The sequence below is a fragment of the Theobroma cacao genome, chromosome 6 (genome assembly GCF_000208745.1).
Source record: "Theobroma cacao cultivar B97-61/B2 chromosome 6, Criollo_cocoa_genome_V2, whole genome shotgun sequence".
In the NCBI taxonomy this organism is placed as follows: Eukaryota; Viridiplantae; Streptophyta; class Magnoliopsida; order Malvales; family Malvaceae; genus Theobroma; species Theobroma cacao.
Genome location: NC_030855.1, coordinates 4,279,887 through 4,292,288, shown reverse-complemented (window position 1 = coordinate 4,292,288; position 12,402 = coordinate 4,279,887). Strand labels below are relative to the sequence as shown.

Sequence of the window (12,402 nt, the reverse complement as noted above, 5' to 3'; positions counted from 1 at the left end):
TGAAGAGAATTCTTCTAGTCCACGATACAAAGCTAGATTAATTGTCAAAGGTTTTAGACAAAAAAAGGGAATTGATTTTGAAGAGATCTTCTCATCAATTTTTAAAATGTCTTCCATCCAAGTTGTTCTTGGTTTGATAGCTAGTCTTGATTTAGAGGTTGAATAAATGGATGTGAAGATTGCTTTCCTTCATGGTGATTTGAAGAAGGAGATCTACATGGAGCAATTAAAGGGTTTTGTGATAAAAGGCAAAGAAAACTATGTTTGCAAGTTGAAGAAAAATTTGTATGGTTTGAAACAGGCATCGAGGCAATGGCACAAGAAGTTTGAGTCTGTTATGAACCAACAAAATTTAAGAAGACTAATTTTGATCATTGGGTGTTTGCGCAAAAATTTTCTGACAATGACTTTATCATTTTGTTATTCTATGTTGATGACATGTTAATTGTTCGTTATAATTCTTTTAGAATTGACAAGTTGAAAAAAAAGCTTGGTAAGTCTTTAGCAATGAAAGACTTGGGACCAGCAAGACAAATCCTTGGCTTGCAAATCATCTATGATAGAGAGACCAAGAAACTGTGGTTGTCTCATGAAAAGTATATTGAGAAAGTACTTCAGTGGTTTCACATGGATAAAGCTAAAGTGATAAGTACACTTCTTACCAATCACTTTAGGCTTAACACTAGATTGTTTTCTTCTAGTGATAGAGAGAAAGAAGACATGCAACATGTTCCTTATGCATTCACAGTAGCAAGTTTGATGTATGCAATGATTTGCACAAGGCCTGATATAGCTCATGCAATTGGTGTGGTTAGTCATTTTCCTTCCAATCTTGGTAAAATGCGCTAGAAAATTGTGAAGTGGATTTTGAGATATCTCTGGAGCACTTCTAGTTTGAAGATCTATTTTGGAATTGGGAAACCTATTCTTTGTGGTTACACAAATTCAGACATGGCTGGGAATAATGACTTTAGAAAATCTACTTCTGATTATTTGATTACCTTTGCGGGGGAGCTTTGGCTTGGCAATCTAGATTGCAAAAACGTGTTTCTTTGTTTACTATTGAGGTTGAGTTTATTGATGCTACCGAAGCTTGTCAAGAGTTGCTTTGGCTGAAGAACTTTGTGCATGAACTTGGTTTTTCATGTTTGATATGAGTATGAATTGATATGAGTATGATGATGTTGAATTAATATGGATTATCATGACAAGCTTATGATTCTGTATATTATTGATATGTTAAATCTTATATAGTGATGAGGGCCTTGATGTGGGGCATAGTACCACACATTTATATAGCCTTGAGTTGGGGTGAAGGTACCACTTAATCAACATCCTAGATAATGTGGATTATAACATTATTCAAAAGCCATCCTAGATAATGGGGATTTTACCATTATCCAAGAGCTATCCTAGACTGTGGGAATTGTACCATTGTCAATGTAATATGCTGATTGTGATAAAGATTGTATGATTGAATGATACATAGATGTACAAGTTAGATTAAAGCTTATTGTTAGATAAAGATGCTTTCCCATGGAAACTTTAGAGATTAGAAGATTGTACACAAGGTTAGAGAAAAACTTAGAATTGATTCTTGCTTGGAAATTTTCCCAAGCTATGGTTATTCATGAGTAACATCGATACTTGAAGAACAAGCACTAATATCTCCAATCTAAAAAGACCTTTAGTTGAAAAGTATCGATACCCCACAAGGACATATCAATTCCCCAGGTACAATACAGTCTACTTTCCCTCTTGATATGGTTTTTCACTAACGTTGATTTTCTTCTAAATCAAAATTCTTATGCGACTTTGATTTCAACTAAAATTTTTTGCTTGAGTTGGAAAACAACATTACTTCAAGGAGTTGAAAAGATATGTATACTCATTATTAAATTCATGTTTATGTTAAATTTTGGTTTATATAACAACTCTTCCCGTTTGGCTTGTCCCGTTCCATATCTACTCATGGAGTCTTTATGACTCACACTTGTAAGACTAATTTGTTTTGTAGATCAATGATTAGCTTGCTACCTTTGTCACGGAGAAAAGCTCTCAATCTTTCTTTGGTAGGTGTTTCTGGAAGCTAACTTGAAGCCTAGAGAGTCAAGTCAAGTTATAATGATGATTCGGTTTTTATATTTATGTTTATATGCAATTGAACATTTTTATGATTATGTAGTCAAGAGTTGGCATTATACTTTACATGGTTTATACAAATGAACTTTTATGACAACTCGAGAGCCTATATGAGCACTTGAAGGTGCATATGCATGTTCATCCCATGGAGAATTGAATTAATTCTTATTGTTAATTACTAAAATTATAACACCCTAATTTTATTCAAACAATAAAAATTATATTATTAAAAAACAAAATTAAATCTAATAAACTTAAAACTAAAACTAATCTAAAATTAATCAACAAAATTATTTTATTAAACTTGATTAACTATCAGACCTAAAATTATGATATCTCTCAATACTTCATCTGAATATTGTCTCTCTCTTAACTAACTCTTAACTTAATTAAATAGATTAAGCTGCTAACCTAAAGTCCTAAATTTTTTACAAGTCTCTACCAAGTTTCTCATAAAAATATCTTTCCCAATTAACTTATGATATGTCTATGCAAATTAAATTGAAAAAAGATTGATTAAGTTCATGCTCTATTCTTGGCTACATGTGACTTATAAGTGTATGTTTACCCTATATGTAAATCAAACCACTTAATCAACTAAGTGCATTCGATCATAAGCTATTTCATTCAAGGTTTACCTAAATCTCTTTCGTCAAAGCTTAACCTAGGTTTTCAAATCAATCTAATTAGTGATCAAGCAATTAGAAACATTAAGTACAGAATAAAATAAACAACTTAAAACTATCAAACATAAGTAAAAGAAAGATAAATAATTTAAACTACATATTAAGTTCAATTATAATCCTTTTTTTTTAAAGTTGTCCAATCATAATTTTAGATAACTAAATTAGTTCCCCATAATATCATAAATCATCATTAAATAAAGTTTAAACATTGAAACCAAACCAAGAAAAATAAAGAATAACAAAAAAATAAAAAATCCCAAAAATTGCAATCTTAATCTCCAAATCTTCTTAAATCCCTTGATTTCTTCTTGGCTCCAATGAGACTTTTTTTCAATAATTTTGGTGGCTAAATCTCACATCTAAATCTAGTGTTTCGTGCCTCCAAAAGTCCCCCAAAAGGTTGCTTAAATAGGGTACAAATTTGTGTCAAGAAAAAGACTAATCAAAAAGGGATTTGCAGTCTTTCCTTCGAGCATCACGGCTTTCATTCCCCATAGCCTCGGCCCTCACTTCTCTGTGCTGGTATCCACACTTATGGTCTATTTTAACATTGCGGCCCTCATTCCCCAGAGCCACAACTCTCAATGTTCTATCTTGCCTTCCACACTTCTAATGCAGTCCTTTAACTTCGACAAATATTTAAATCATCTTTCGATCAAAACTAGGTAAAGTGGAAAACATGAAAGTTGTAGATTGTTATCTTAGCTTCCAATGGTCCAAGAATCACCTCATTTGAAATTTTGTAGCAAAATTTATGGTCAAAATACCAAGACATGTGCAGTGAAGGTCTGCATCTCATGAACATCCAACTTGACAATTTTTCACTCTTTTTATTGCACACCTACAAAATCAGAAAATTAATCAATAATAACATAAATTAGGCACATAAACACCAATTTCAACACAAAATTCACTAAGATTATATTGACTCACATAATTAACTAACTTAAAATAATTAAATAAAACCTAATAAATTTCTATGTGTTACTTCAAAAACTAAGTTAAATTACTATCAAAATTAAGTCTAAATAACTCTATATCATAGATTTATTACCCAGTATGCTAACATGCAGGGTTTCAATAGCCTAACCAACCTTAAGGTTTTATCTAACTAAGTCGAGTTCCCTCATCTCTTTTCTTGTTAGCTTTTTAAGTTTTAAGTGCCTTAAAAGTCCATATATTTGTAGGCAACCTTAATCCAATTAAATATAGGACAACTTTTATGTTAATTGTAAAATTTCTCCAATATAATTTAACTCACTTTATTTAATCCTTGAAGTCAATACTTCTTTTCAATTCAGTCCAACTTGATTTCCTATTTTACATTCTTACTTTGTCATTATTAATGTGTAGACCTGGTAATTTTTGACACGACACATTAACAAGACATGAAAAAACATGGGGTTAAACAGGTTTGGGTTTAGTCTTAACATTTTTCGTATCTAATCGTGTCTGATTTTCATACCTGAATGTATCAGACATGAGTAACACGCTTAAAACACGTTTAATTAATCATGTTAATTGTGTTATCGAGTTTAAACATGTACACTGACACATTTATCAACTTATTAAAAATTAATACTCAAAGACTATTTTAACCTTACTTAAATAATTTTAAATAATTATTTTAATAATTGTTTAAATTTTATAAAGATAATAAGGTAATTATGGATGAAAATTATGGATGATTTTAGATATTGGCGAACGAGTTTTCAATTTTAGTTTGGGTGGTTGGATTTATTCATAGTTGATGATGTGGTTAATGATATGTATTTAATTATGGATGAAAATTATGGATGATTTTAGATATTATTAGTATTTTAAGATTAGATGTTATCATGTTATATGATAATGAATTTTATGTATGTCATTTATATTAAATTTTATTATATTTGATGTTATTATTATTTTTTTATTATAATTGTTTTTATAATTATCAAATTTAAATTTAAATAATAAAATTACATTTAATTGTAAATATTTTTATTTAATTATGCTAAACGTGTTGTTAATCATGTTGTATTGTATATTGACACGTTTAATAAACGTGTTAATCTTATCATGTCGTGTTACACAGTTATTAAACGTATACATGTACGTGTTTTAAATTTAAAACACAAGTATTATTCGTGTCATGTTCGTGTTTAACCTTAACGTATTTCGTGTCTAATCGTATCTGACATGTTTAAGACATGAAAACATGAATTTTCAAGTCTATTAATCTATAACTTATTAGGTTTTTAACATATTGGTAATAAATATAAATTATAATTCTAAGGCAATAAAGATTAGATGATCAATAAACCTGGCAATTTTGAACATGACACGTTAACACGACACCAAAAGACACGGATTAAACAGGTTTTGGGTTTAGTCTTAACGTGTTTCATGTCTAATCGTGTTTGACACGTTAAGACACGAAAATTTTCATGTCTTACGTGTTAAATACGACAAACACGTTTAAAACACATTTAAACACGTTTACTTAATTGTGTTATCGTATTTAATCGTGTTATTGTGTTTAAACGTGTATACGTGACATATTTATTAACCTATTATAAATTAATAGTTAAAAACTATTTTAACCTTATATAAATAATTTTAAATAATTATTTTAATAAGTTTTTTTAATTTTATAAAGGGTACCTAATTTTTAACTTTTGGTAATTATTTGATGTTATTATTATTTTTGTTTTGTTATAATTATTTTTATAACTATAGATTTTAAATTTAAATAATAAAATTATATTTAATTGTAAATGTTTTTATTTAATCGTGTTAAACATGTTAATCATGTTAAACGTGTTATTAATCGTGTCGTGTCGTATATTGACACGTTTAATAAACGTGTTAATCGTGTCATGTCGTGTTACACGTGTATCAAACGTATACGTGTACGTGTTTTAAATTTAAGACACGAATATTAAACGTGTCGTATTCATGTTTAGCCTTAACGTGTTTCGTGTCTAATCGTGTCTAACACATTTACGATACGTTAACACGAATTGCCAAGTCTAATGATCAAATTATTTACATTCATTATCAAGTTCCAAATTTATTAGTCTATATTTATAAATTAAGATTGGCATCTAGCAATATGTCATGACTATTTAAATGTTAAGTAGAGTCATACAAGTTTGACTTAACTCTTCCATGCCCAATCTTTTAGTATAATTCAATCTTTCATCATCAGGTATCTCAATACGATGTAGAGTATGGTTCAATGTCTACTCTATATTTGTTTTTATCATTTTAGGTCTTAAAACATCTACTTAACTTTTTAATGAAATTCAAAAAACTCTTTATTCTATCTTGGTTAAGGGTTTCCTTGAATTAAGACATGTCAATGGGATCTCTCTCTTAAGATCACTTAAGGTAATGTATCTTTATTGCTCATTTATTTATCTTTATGTGCTTCATGTTATACCAATATTTACCCTTTTGTACGTTATTGGCTACCAAAAAATAACAATTCCCAACTAAGATAACCTATGAACTTAAGTCTAAAGTGTTGGTTCCAAGTAAATGTACTAGAGGAGGGGTGAATAGCCCTTTTCGGCTCTTACTAAAATTGACTTCTAATTGAGGACAAATGTAAGATAAAAGAAAGATTTAAAAATGAATGAAAAACTAAAAACAGAGTAGACAATCATACCAAAATTTAGAGTGGTTCGGTCCAAGACCTACATCCACTACCTTGATTGTTCAATTAAGGATTTTTCAAACAAATTCAATATGAACGGTGAAATTCACAAACTTTCACCAAGCTTTTACAATGGCTTTTACCAAGCTCAGTCAAAACCTTTCACAATGATTTTTACCAGGATCAATCAAAACCCAACAACTAACTTTTCTAGGCTAAGTTAGAATTTATACACTCAATCAAGCATCCAAGCTTGAATAAATCCCTTAAAGTGTCTCGCACACTCTAAGTATACAAGGAGAAGAGAAATAAAAGTGTACCTTCGATCACTGACTTGATCTAAATGATGCAAAGTGAAGTGCTTGAATCTTTTACAAGAATAGGTGTGAAGTGCAGAAGGTATGCTGAAGGTTTTTACAATTTTTTGAGCTCTTTTTGGATTTGGAAGCCTTAATTACTTTTCTAGCAGTTGAGAGCCTCTTAAATACTTGAAGAATCAGCTCTGATATGTATTAGGCAGTTTTTGACCATTGAAAACAGTTTGGCGACAGTTCTGACTGTTAATCTGTCGTCTAGTGCTCAATTCAAATTTTTTGACAGAATGATCTTAGTTGACTAACTGCGCTCTAAGTCGACTAAGTTGTCTCTATCTTCTAATCCCAGTTTATGACAGTGAGCACTTAGTCGACTAACTTCCTTCTCAGTCGATTAAGTTGTTTTTATCTTGAAGTCCAAATTTTTGGTAGTAGGCTCTTAGTCGACTAACTTACATCTTGGTCAACTAAGTCTTCTCTGTCGCTCAAACTTCTTGAACCCACCAACTTCTAATTTGAATTTTAGCTGACTAATACCCTTCATTATCCAACTAAGAAGCTTCTGTTTTGTTGATCAATTATAGCTCCCTTATTCATATAATTTTTTATATGTGCCTTTGAATGATTTATTTATTCTTGGCATACAATTTTGTCATGCACACTCAAGTAGGGATATTAGACATAAATGAATGAGAATGTTTTATTATCATCAAAAACTAATAGAGCCAACATAAAGATCACTTACGCAACTATCATATGAGAATATTTCTATAGACACTTAAATAAACTATCAAATGAAATTCTCATAGTGAGTCATATTCAATGAACTTGTCTTCTAACAAATATCAACATTTTAATTTCAATTTTTTCCAGACTTCAATCTATTGAAACCGATTGCTTCCTTAAAGTAAGAAACATAACATGTGCTAGTCTCTCGACTCGTATCAAATATTCTATCTTGATTAAGTATTAATCAAAAACTACGAGGAATTATGCATTGATGCAATAATGATTTCATAATTGTAGCTCTTTATAATTCTTTTTACAATACATATTTATAAATATCATAAAATATATAAATTCATAGATAAAGAAAATGCTTTTACAATTGCAATGCATAAAACGATATCAATGTTTTAGCAAACTATTTCGATTGGCTTACAAGGCACCAATGAACAACCACTAGCCATCAACAATTGATTTAGAGGAGAATATCATGGATAGTTGGTAAGTTGTGAGAGCTCTTAACCATCTTAAAGCCACTTATACCAAGCCTTCCACTTCCCACTCACTTTGATTCTCGAAACTAACCAATTTTACACACATCAGCTCATAACAAACTTTTGCCAACTTAGTCTATTTCTATTAACCTAGTGAATTTCTGTCTACCTATATAATTAAATTTTTGACATATTATAACAACTTGAGCCCTTACTTTGGGATGGTTGGTATATATTTGGTGTTAAAATAACTCTAACAAATAAAAACTAATCCCCTTAAAATACAAATGACAGGTATAAAAAATGTGTTATTTTAACAGATTAAAAATAAATATTGGGGTTGGATTGTCCCCATATAGAAAACGCAAATAGGAAATGAATGTTAAGATAACCTTTCATCCAAGAATAGGAAAAAATAAGTCAATGATAGATCCTACTTACTAGATACGTAAAGCAACAGAAATGTATGTTACAATTTGGTACAATCCAATTATAGACAGTATAAATGTATCCTTCAGGTCCAAATGAAGAAGGAATACGTGCTAGCAGGAGAATCCTGAGCTTGAATTAAACACAACATTCGAGTTTGATATTTTGAGAAAATGGCTGTAAACCAAACCAAAAAATCACATCCTTCAGATGGAATGAATGTGCAACTTCATGCCAGAATTATCATAAAAACTGGACAAAAGCATATAAACTATGTCTACCATAAGATTTTTTGATGTAATTGGTATTGCATTGTCAATGCAAATTGATGATATTTTTCGGAAATCTAAATACTAACTTTGGCCAAAACAAGTGCACTCAGAGCGGAAGATGGATTTATAAGAAGCAGAATAAGTGAAGTTCAATTTATAGCAATCCTAATTTGGATGGCCCGATGGACTTCTGTTCCAAGACAAGTAGGAGGGATCACCAAGAGGCCTGCAGAAAATGCAAGATCCTTCTCAAACACAGTACATACTTAGAACTAAAGTAAGAACAATATAAAAAGAAATTGACAAGAAAGTTTCAATCATAAGCATTGATCATCGTATCAATACAAAGGTTGAATTTCTATTCATATGATCCTTGTAACTATGATAGAAGAGTACAGGATCTTATATAACAAAAAACCCCAGTTTAGTTTTTGAAAGCATTTTCTATCCTTCATTTCAAGATTCAATGTATGATCTCCACAATCAGAAAACTCACAGTTTACAGATAATCAAAACAATTAAACACAACATTCGAGTTTGATATTTTGAGAAAATGGCTAGTTTAAATCTCAATCAAACATAAAACAAGTTGCCACATTTTTTTTTACAATTCATTAACCATCAGTCGAGCAGTTAGCAAGGAAAACATTCTGACAGGAAATATTGTTCTGAATATAAAAATGTTTTGCCTGAAGTTTCACTTATATTTAATATAGTCTAAGTTAAATTTTTCATGCTTATGATTGACTTTTAAACAATACCACTCTGTATGCCTACCCTTGATTACTTTCCAAAAGAATGTTTACAACTACATTATAAAGAATTTTTAGATTTACTAGCATGTATGGTAGTTGGTAAAAATTAAAGCATTAACTCACCTTGGCTTGATAACATAAAGAAGTATGAAGCTTACTGCTAAAAACAAGCACAGCCCCCCTACAGTAATATATGCTATGCCAAGGAAATCATTTTTTCCACCTATCCAACTTGTGGTTGAAAGCACCAACTTCTTCTTGCCCCCAAAACTGTAGGTGTTATAATTGTTCTGTATTACAACAGTAATTTGCTCATTGGCTTGGAGGTCCTCCTCTATCCTCCCATAGAGTTTTCTGAAAGTTGGTAGTGCTGCTGTACGCATCCAAACGATAAGATCCTCTTGTTCGCTTAACTGTTGCAATCAGAAGAGTAATGAAAATCGTGGCCCTAAGGAAAGAAGACAAGGAAGGAAAAAAAGTATTGTATTATGTAATACAATAGAATTATAACAAGCAAGACTTACAGGTATGCTCGAATTCAGTTTTGCACCTCCAATCAAACCTCCACTCTGGAAATTTTTTGGATAAACATCGGATCCAAATTTATGTTCTTTGTCACTGTCCCATGCTATGTTCTTTTTGTTGACTTCTAACATCTTACTTTTCACAGAAAATCCATATGTGTCATTGAACAAACTCCATGCAATGAGGCCACAAGGAACTATCGGACCATCTAATACAAAACCTTCAGGGTCACAACTTTTTGTATCACGCTCATATGCCTTGCTCCGCAACTGTTTATCACTTCGACTTTTAACATAACTGCAAGCAATTTCCCACAAAAATGTAAAAAAATTTAAAGATGAAAGGTAACAATACTGGAAAGGATTTTCAAGTCAAGCACAATACAAAGAAGATGCATTAATTAGCATTTAGCAGCATAAAAAATACTCCAAAACCTTTCATGAAAGAGTTATGAACCTAAATAATACAATAAAATAGAAACACTCACTAAACTTAAACATGGTATGGATAAATTGATATAAGTATAGAACAATTCTACAAATAAGTACTACACACCGCCGATGGTTCTGGTAGAAGTTATCAAGCTGATAATAGATAAAAACAGGACTTTTCATCAGCTTAGGAACCTGAAAAAGGGAGGCAAAAAGAGGATAAATCAATGCTCATTAGCAGAAGCAACATGTTAAGATAAAATGTGGAAAAGCAGAACGTGTAAAAGAGGTATAAGACTGGACTCCTTGAACAAATAAAAAATAGAGAAGGATTTGGACTAACATTCAAAGTCCTGGTGCAAGACTTGTTAGTTAGACTGCTTTGGATGTATGCAAGTTTATTTTTGGAATAATTTGGAGGAACACAGCCTTCATCATAGCGATCCACAATTTCCACCACCTATACGTCAAAGACAGCAAAGAAGTTCAGCATAAATAAATAGTAAGGAACAAACTCGTTGAAGTAGAGATGTTAAAGAGGAAGAATACACTACATGCTCCGATGCAGACAATGACACAAGTCCAATTGGGATGAAGATGATTCCAATGATGGTAAATGTTGTAATGACCTGCAATCCACCACAATATATATAACAACAAGGGAAAATGTAAGCTCGCATTAATACAGATGTCAAACAGAAATCACAACTTCCACAATCCTAGTAATTGAACACAAGATTTCTAGCAGTTGTAATCGCTCCTTAAGAAGGTTAACGTCTAGGCTCTGCCTTGGAGTTTGTCACATGTACCCAGAAAGAAAAATTCGACAAAGAGAGTTTTAAACAATACCAATCCTGGTGTAAGAATGGGCTTGCAAGCAGGAAGCTCTTGCTGCGTGAACCTAGAATCTGCAACCCAACAAAAAGACGAAAATAACCATAAGCCCATTTTTAATTTGCAAAACTGTATATGAAAAAGAAAGAAAAACAGATAATATAAAATCAGCAGCCATTGACCAGGAAAATTATAAGTATCATAACAAGTCTCATTAAACATAAAATTACAATCAATAAATGTAAGCAAAACCCAGAATTCATTTTTCCTTGTTACTTATTGTTGGGTATTTAGCCACATGGCACCCGTTGTAACAGATTCATCAAAAGAAAAAGAATAATATATAAAAACCCAATTCAGCAATGCAGATATTAGTGGGAAAAGATTAACAAGATGGGGGGCACGAAGGGAACAGACATTTGGGTTTTTTGGAATTCCTTTTGGCCGCTGAAGATGAATCAGAGGTTGAAGTTGAAACGCCACCTCCACCAGCAGCAGCGGAGCTCGTGCCGGCTCCGTTGGTATCCATCTCCATGACCCACTATCACACTACCCTCCTCCTCCGCAGATATAGATATAAATATATAAATATATATATATATATATATTGATTTCTTTTTCTTCTCAGATCTCTTCTTCCTCAAAATTCCTACAACAACACAACATTACAAACCTTCTTTTCGGTTTTTATTTTTTCTTTTTTCTTTTTCTGGGAGGGTTTTAATTAGATATTTGTTCGTTTTGAAGTATTTTGTTAGCTTCAAAAGAAATTAAAAAAAAAAGTTGGTTAAGTGGAAAAAAAACGCATGCACGAGAGAAACTACCGGTCAGTCTTCGTTTCTTTTTTATCTTCTGTGCTGCTGGTGTAGGTATTTGCTACACTAGGGTCCTATAGGATTTTGCCACATGGGTTAAATGGTTTTAGGGCTAAAATGCCAACTAAGCCCACCTTGTGAATCTTCTGGCCCGACTTCTTCAAAATATTGAAATTGGGCCATAAGCTGGAATAGGCTGCAGTAAAAAAAGTAAGGTTCAGCAAAACGGATCCAATCCGAAACAAATTGACGATTAATTAGTTGTGTTTGGTTAATTTTGATGTTTAAATCTTTTAATTGAAATGATCGAATCAATTGAACTTAAATATTATATTT

The 12,402-nt window shown here is 31.4% G+C and overlaps 1 protein-coding gene across 1 annotated transcript; it reads right to left on the bottom strand.

The window, feature by feature from the left end:
* Window positions 8,382–12,011, bottom strand: LOC18595456 (ALA-interacting subunit 1). Its single transcript, XM_018123970.1, has 8 exons — window positions 11,669–12,011; window positions 11,267–11,325; window positions 10,972–11,046; window positions 10,761–10,877; window positions 10,542–10,612; window positions 9,986–10,283; window positions 9,585–9,874; window positions 8,382–8,932 (listed from the first exon to the last, which is right to left on the bottom strand). Exons 1-8 carry the CDS (start codon window positions 11,784–11,786, stop codon window positions 8,872–8,874), a joined length of 1,089 nt encoding a protein of 362 aa, XP_017979459.1. The 5' UTR covers window positions 11,787–12,011; the 3' UTR covers window positions 8,382–8,871.

Bases quoted from the DNA above. Each gene is read 5' to 3' on its own strand.
- LOC18595456 (XM_018123970.1), bottom strand. From the start codon at position 11,786: ATGGAGATGGATACCAACGGAGCCGGCACGAGCTCCGCTGCTGCTGGT. The intron at 11,047-11,266 runs GTATTGTTTAAA...GGTGGATTGCAG, and splicing joins CCATTCTTACACCAGGATTG to GTCATTACAACATTTACCAT. The intron at 10,878-10,971 runs GTAGTGTATTCT...TTTGACGTATAG, and splicing joins CATTGTCTGCATCGGAGCAT to GTGGTGGAAATTGTGGATCG.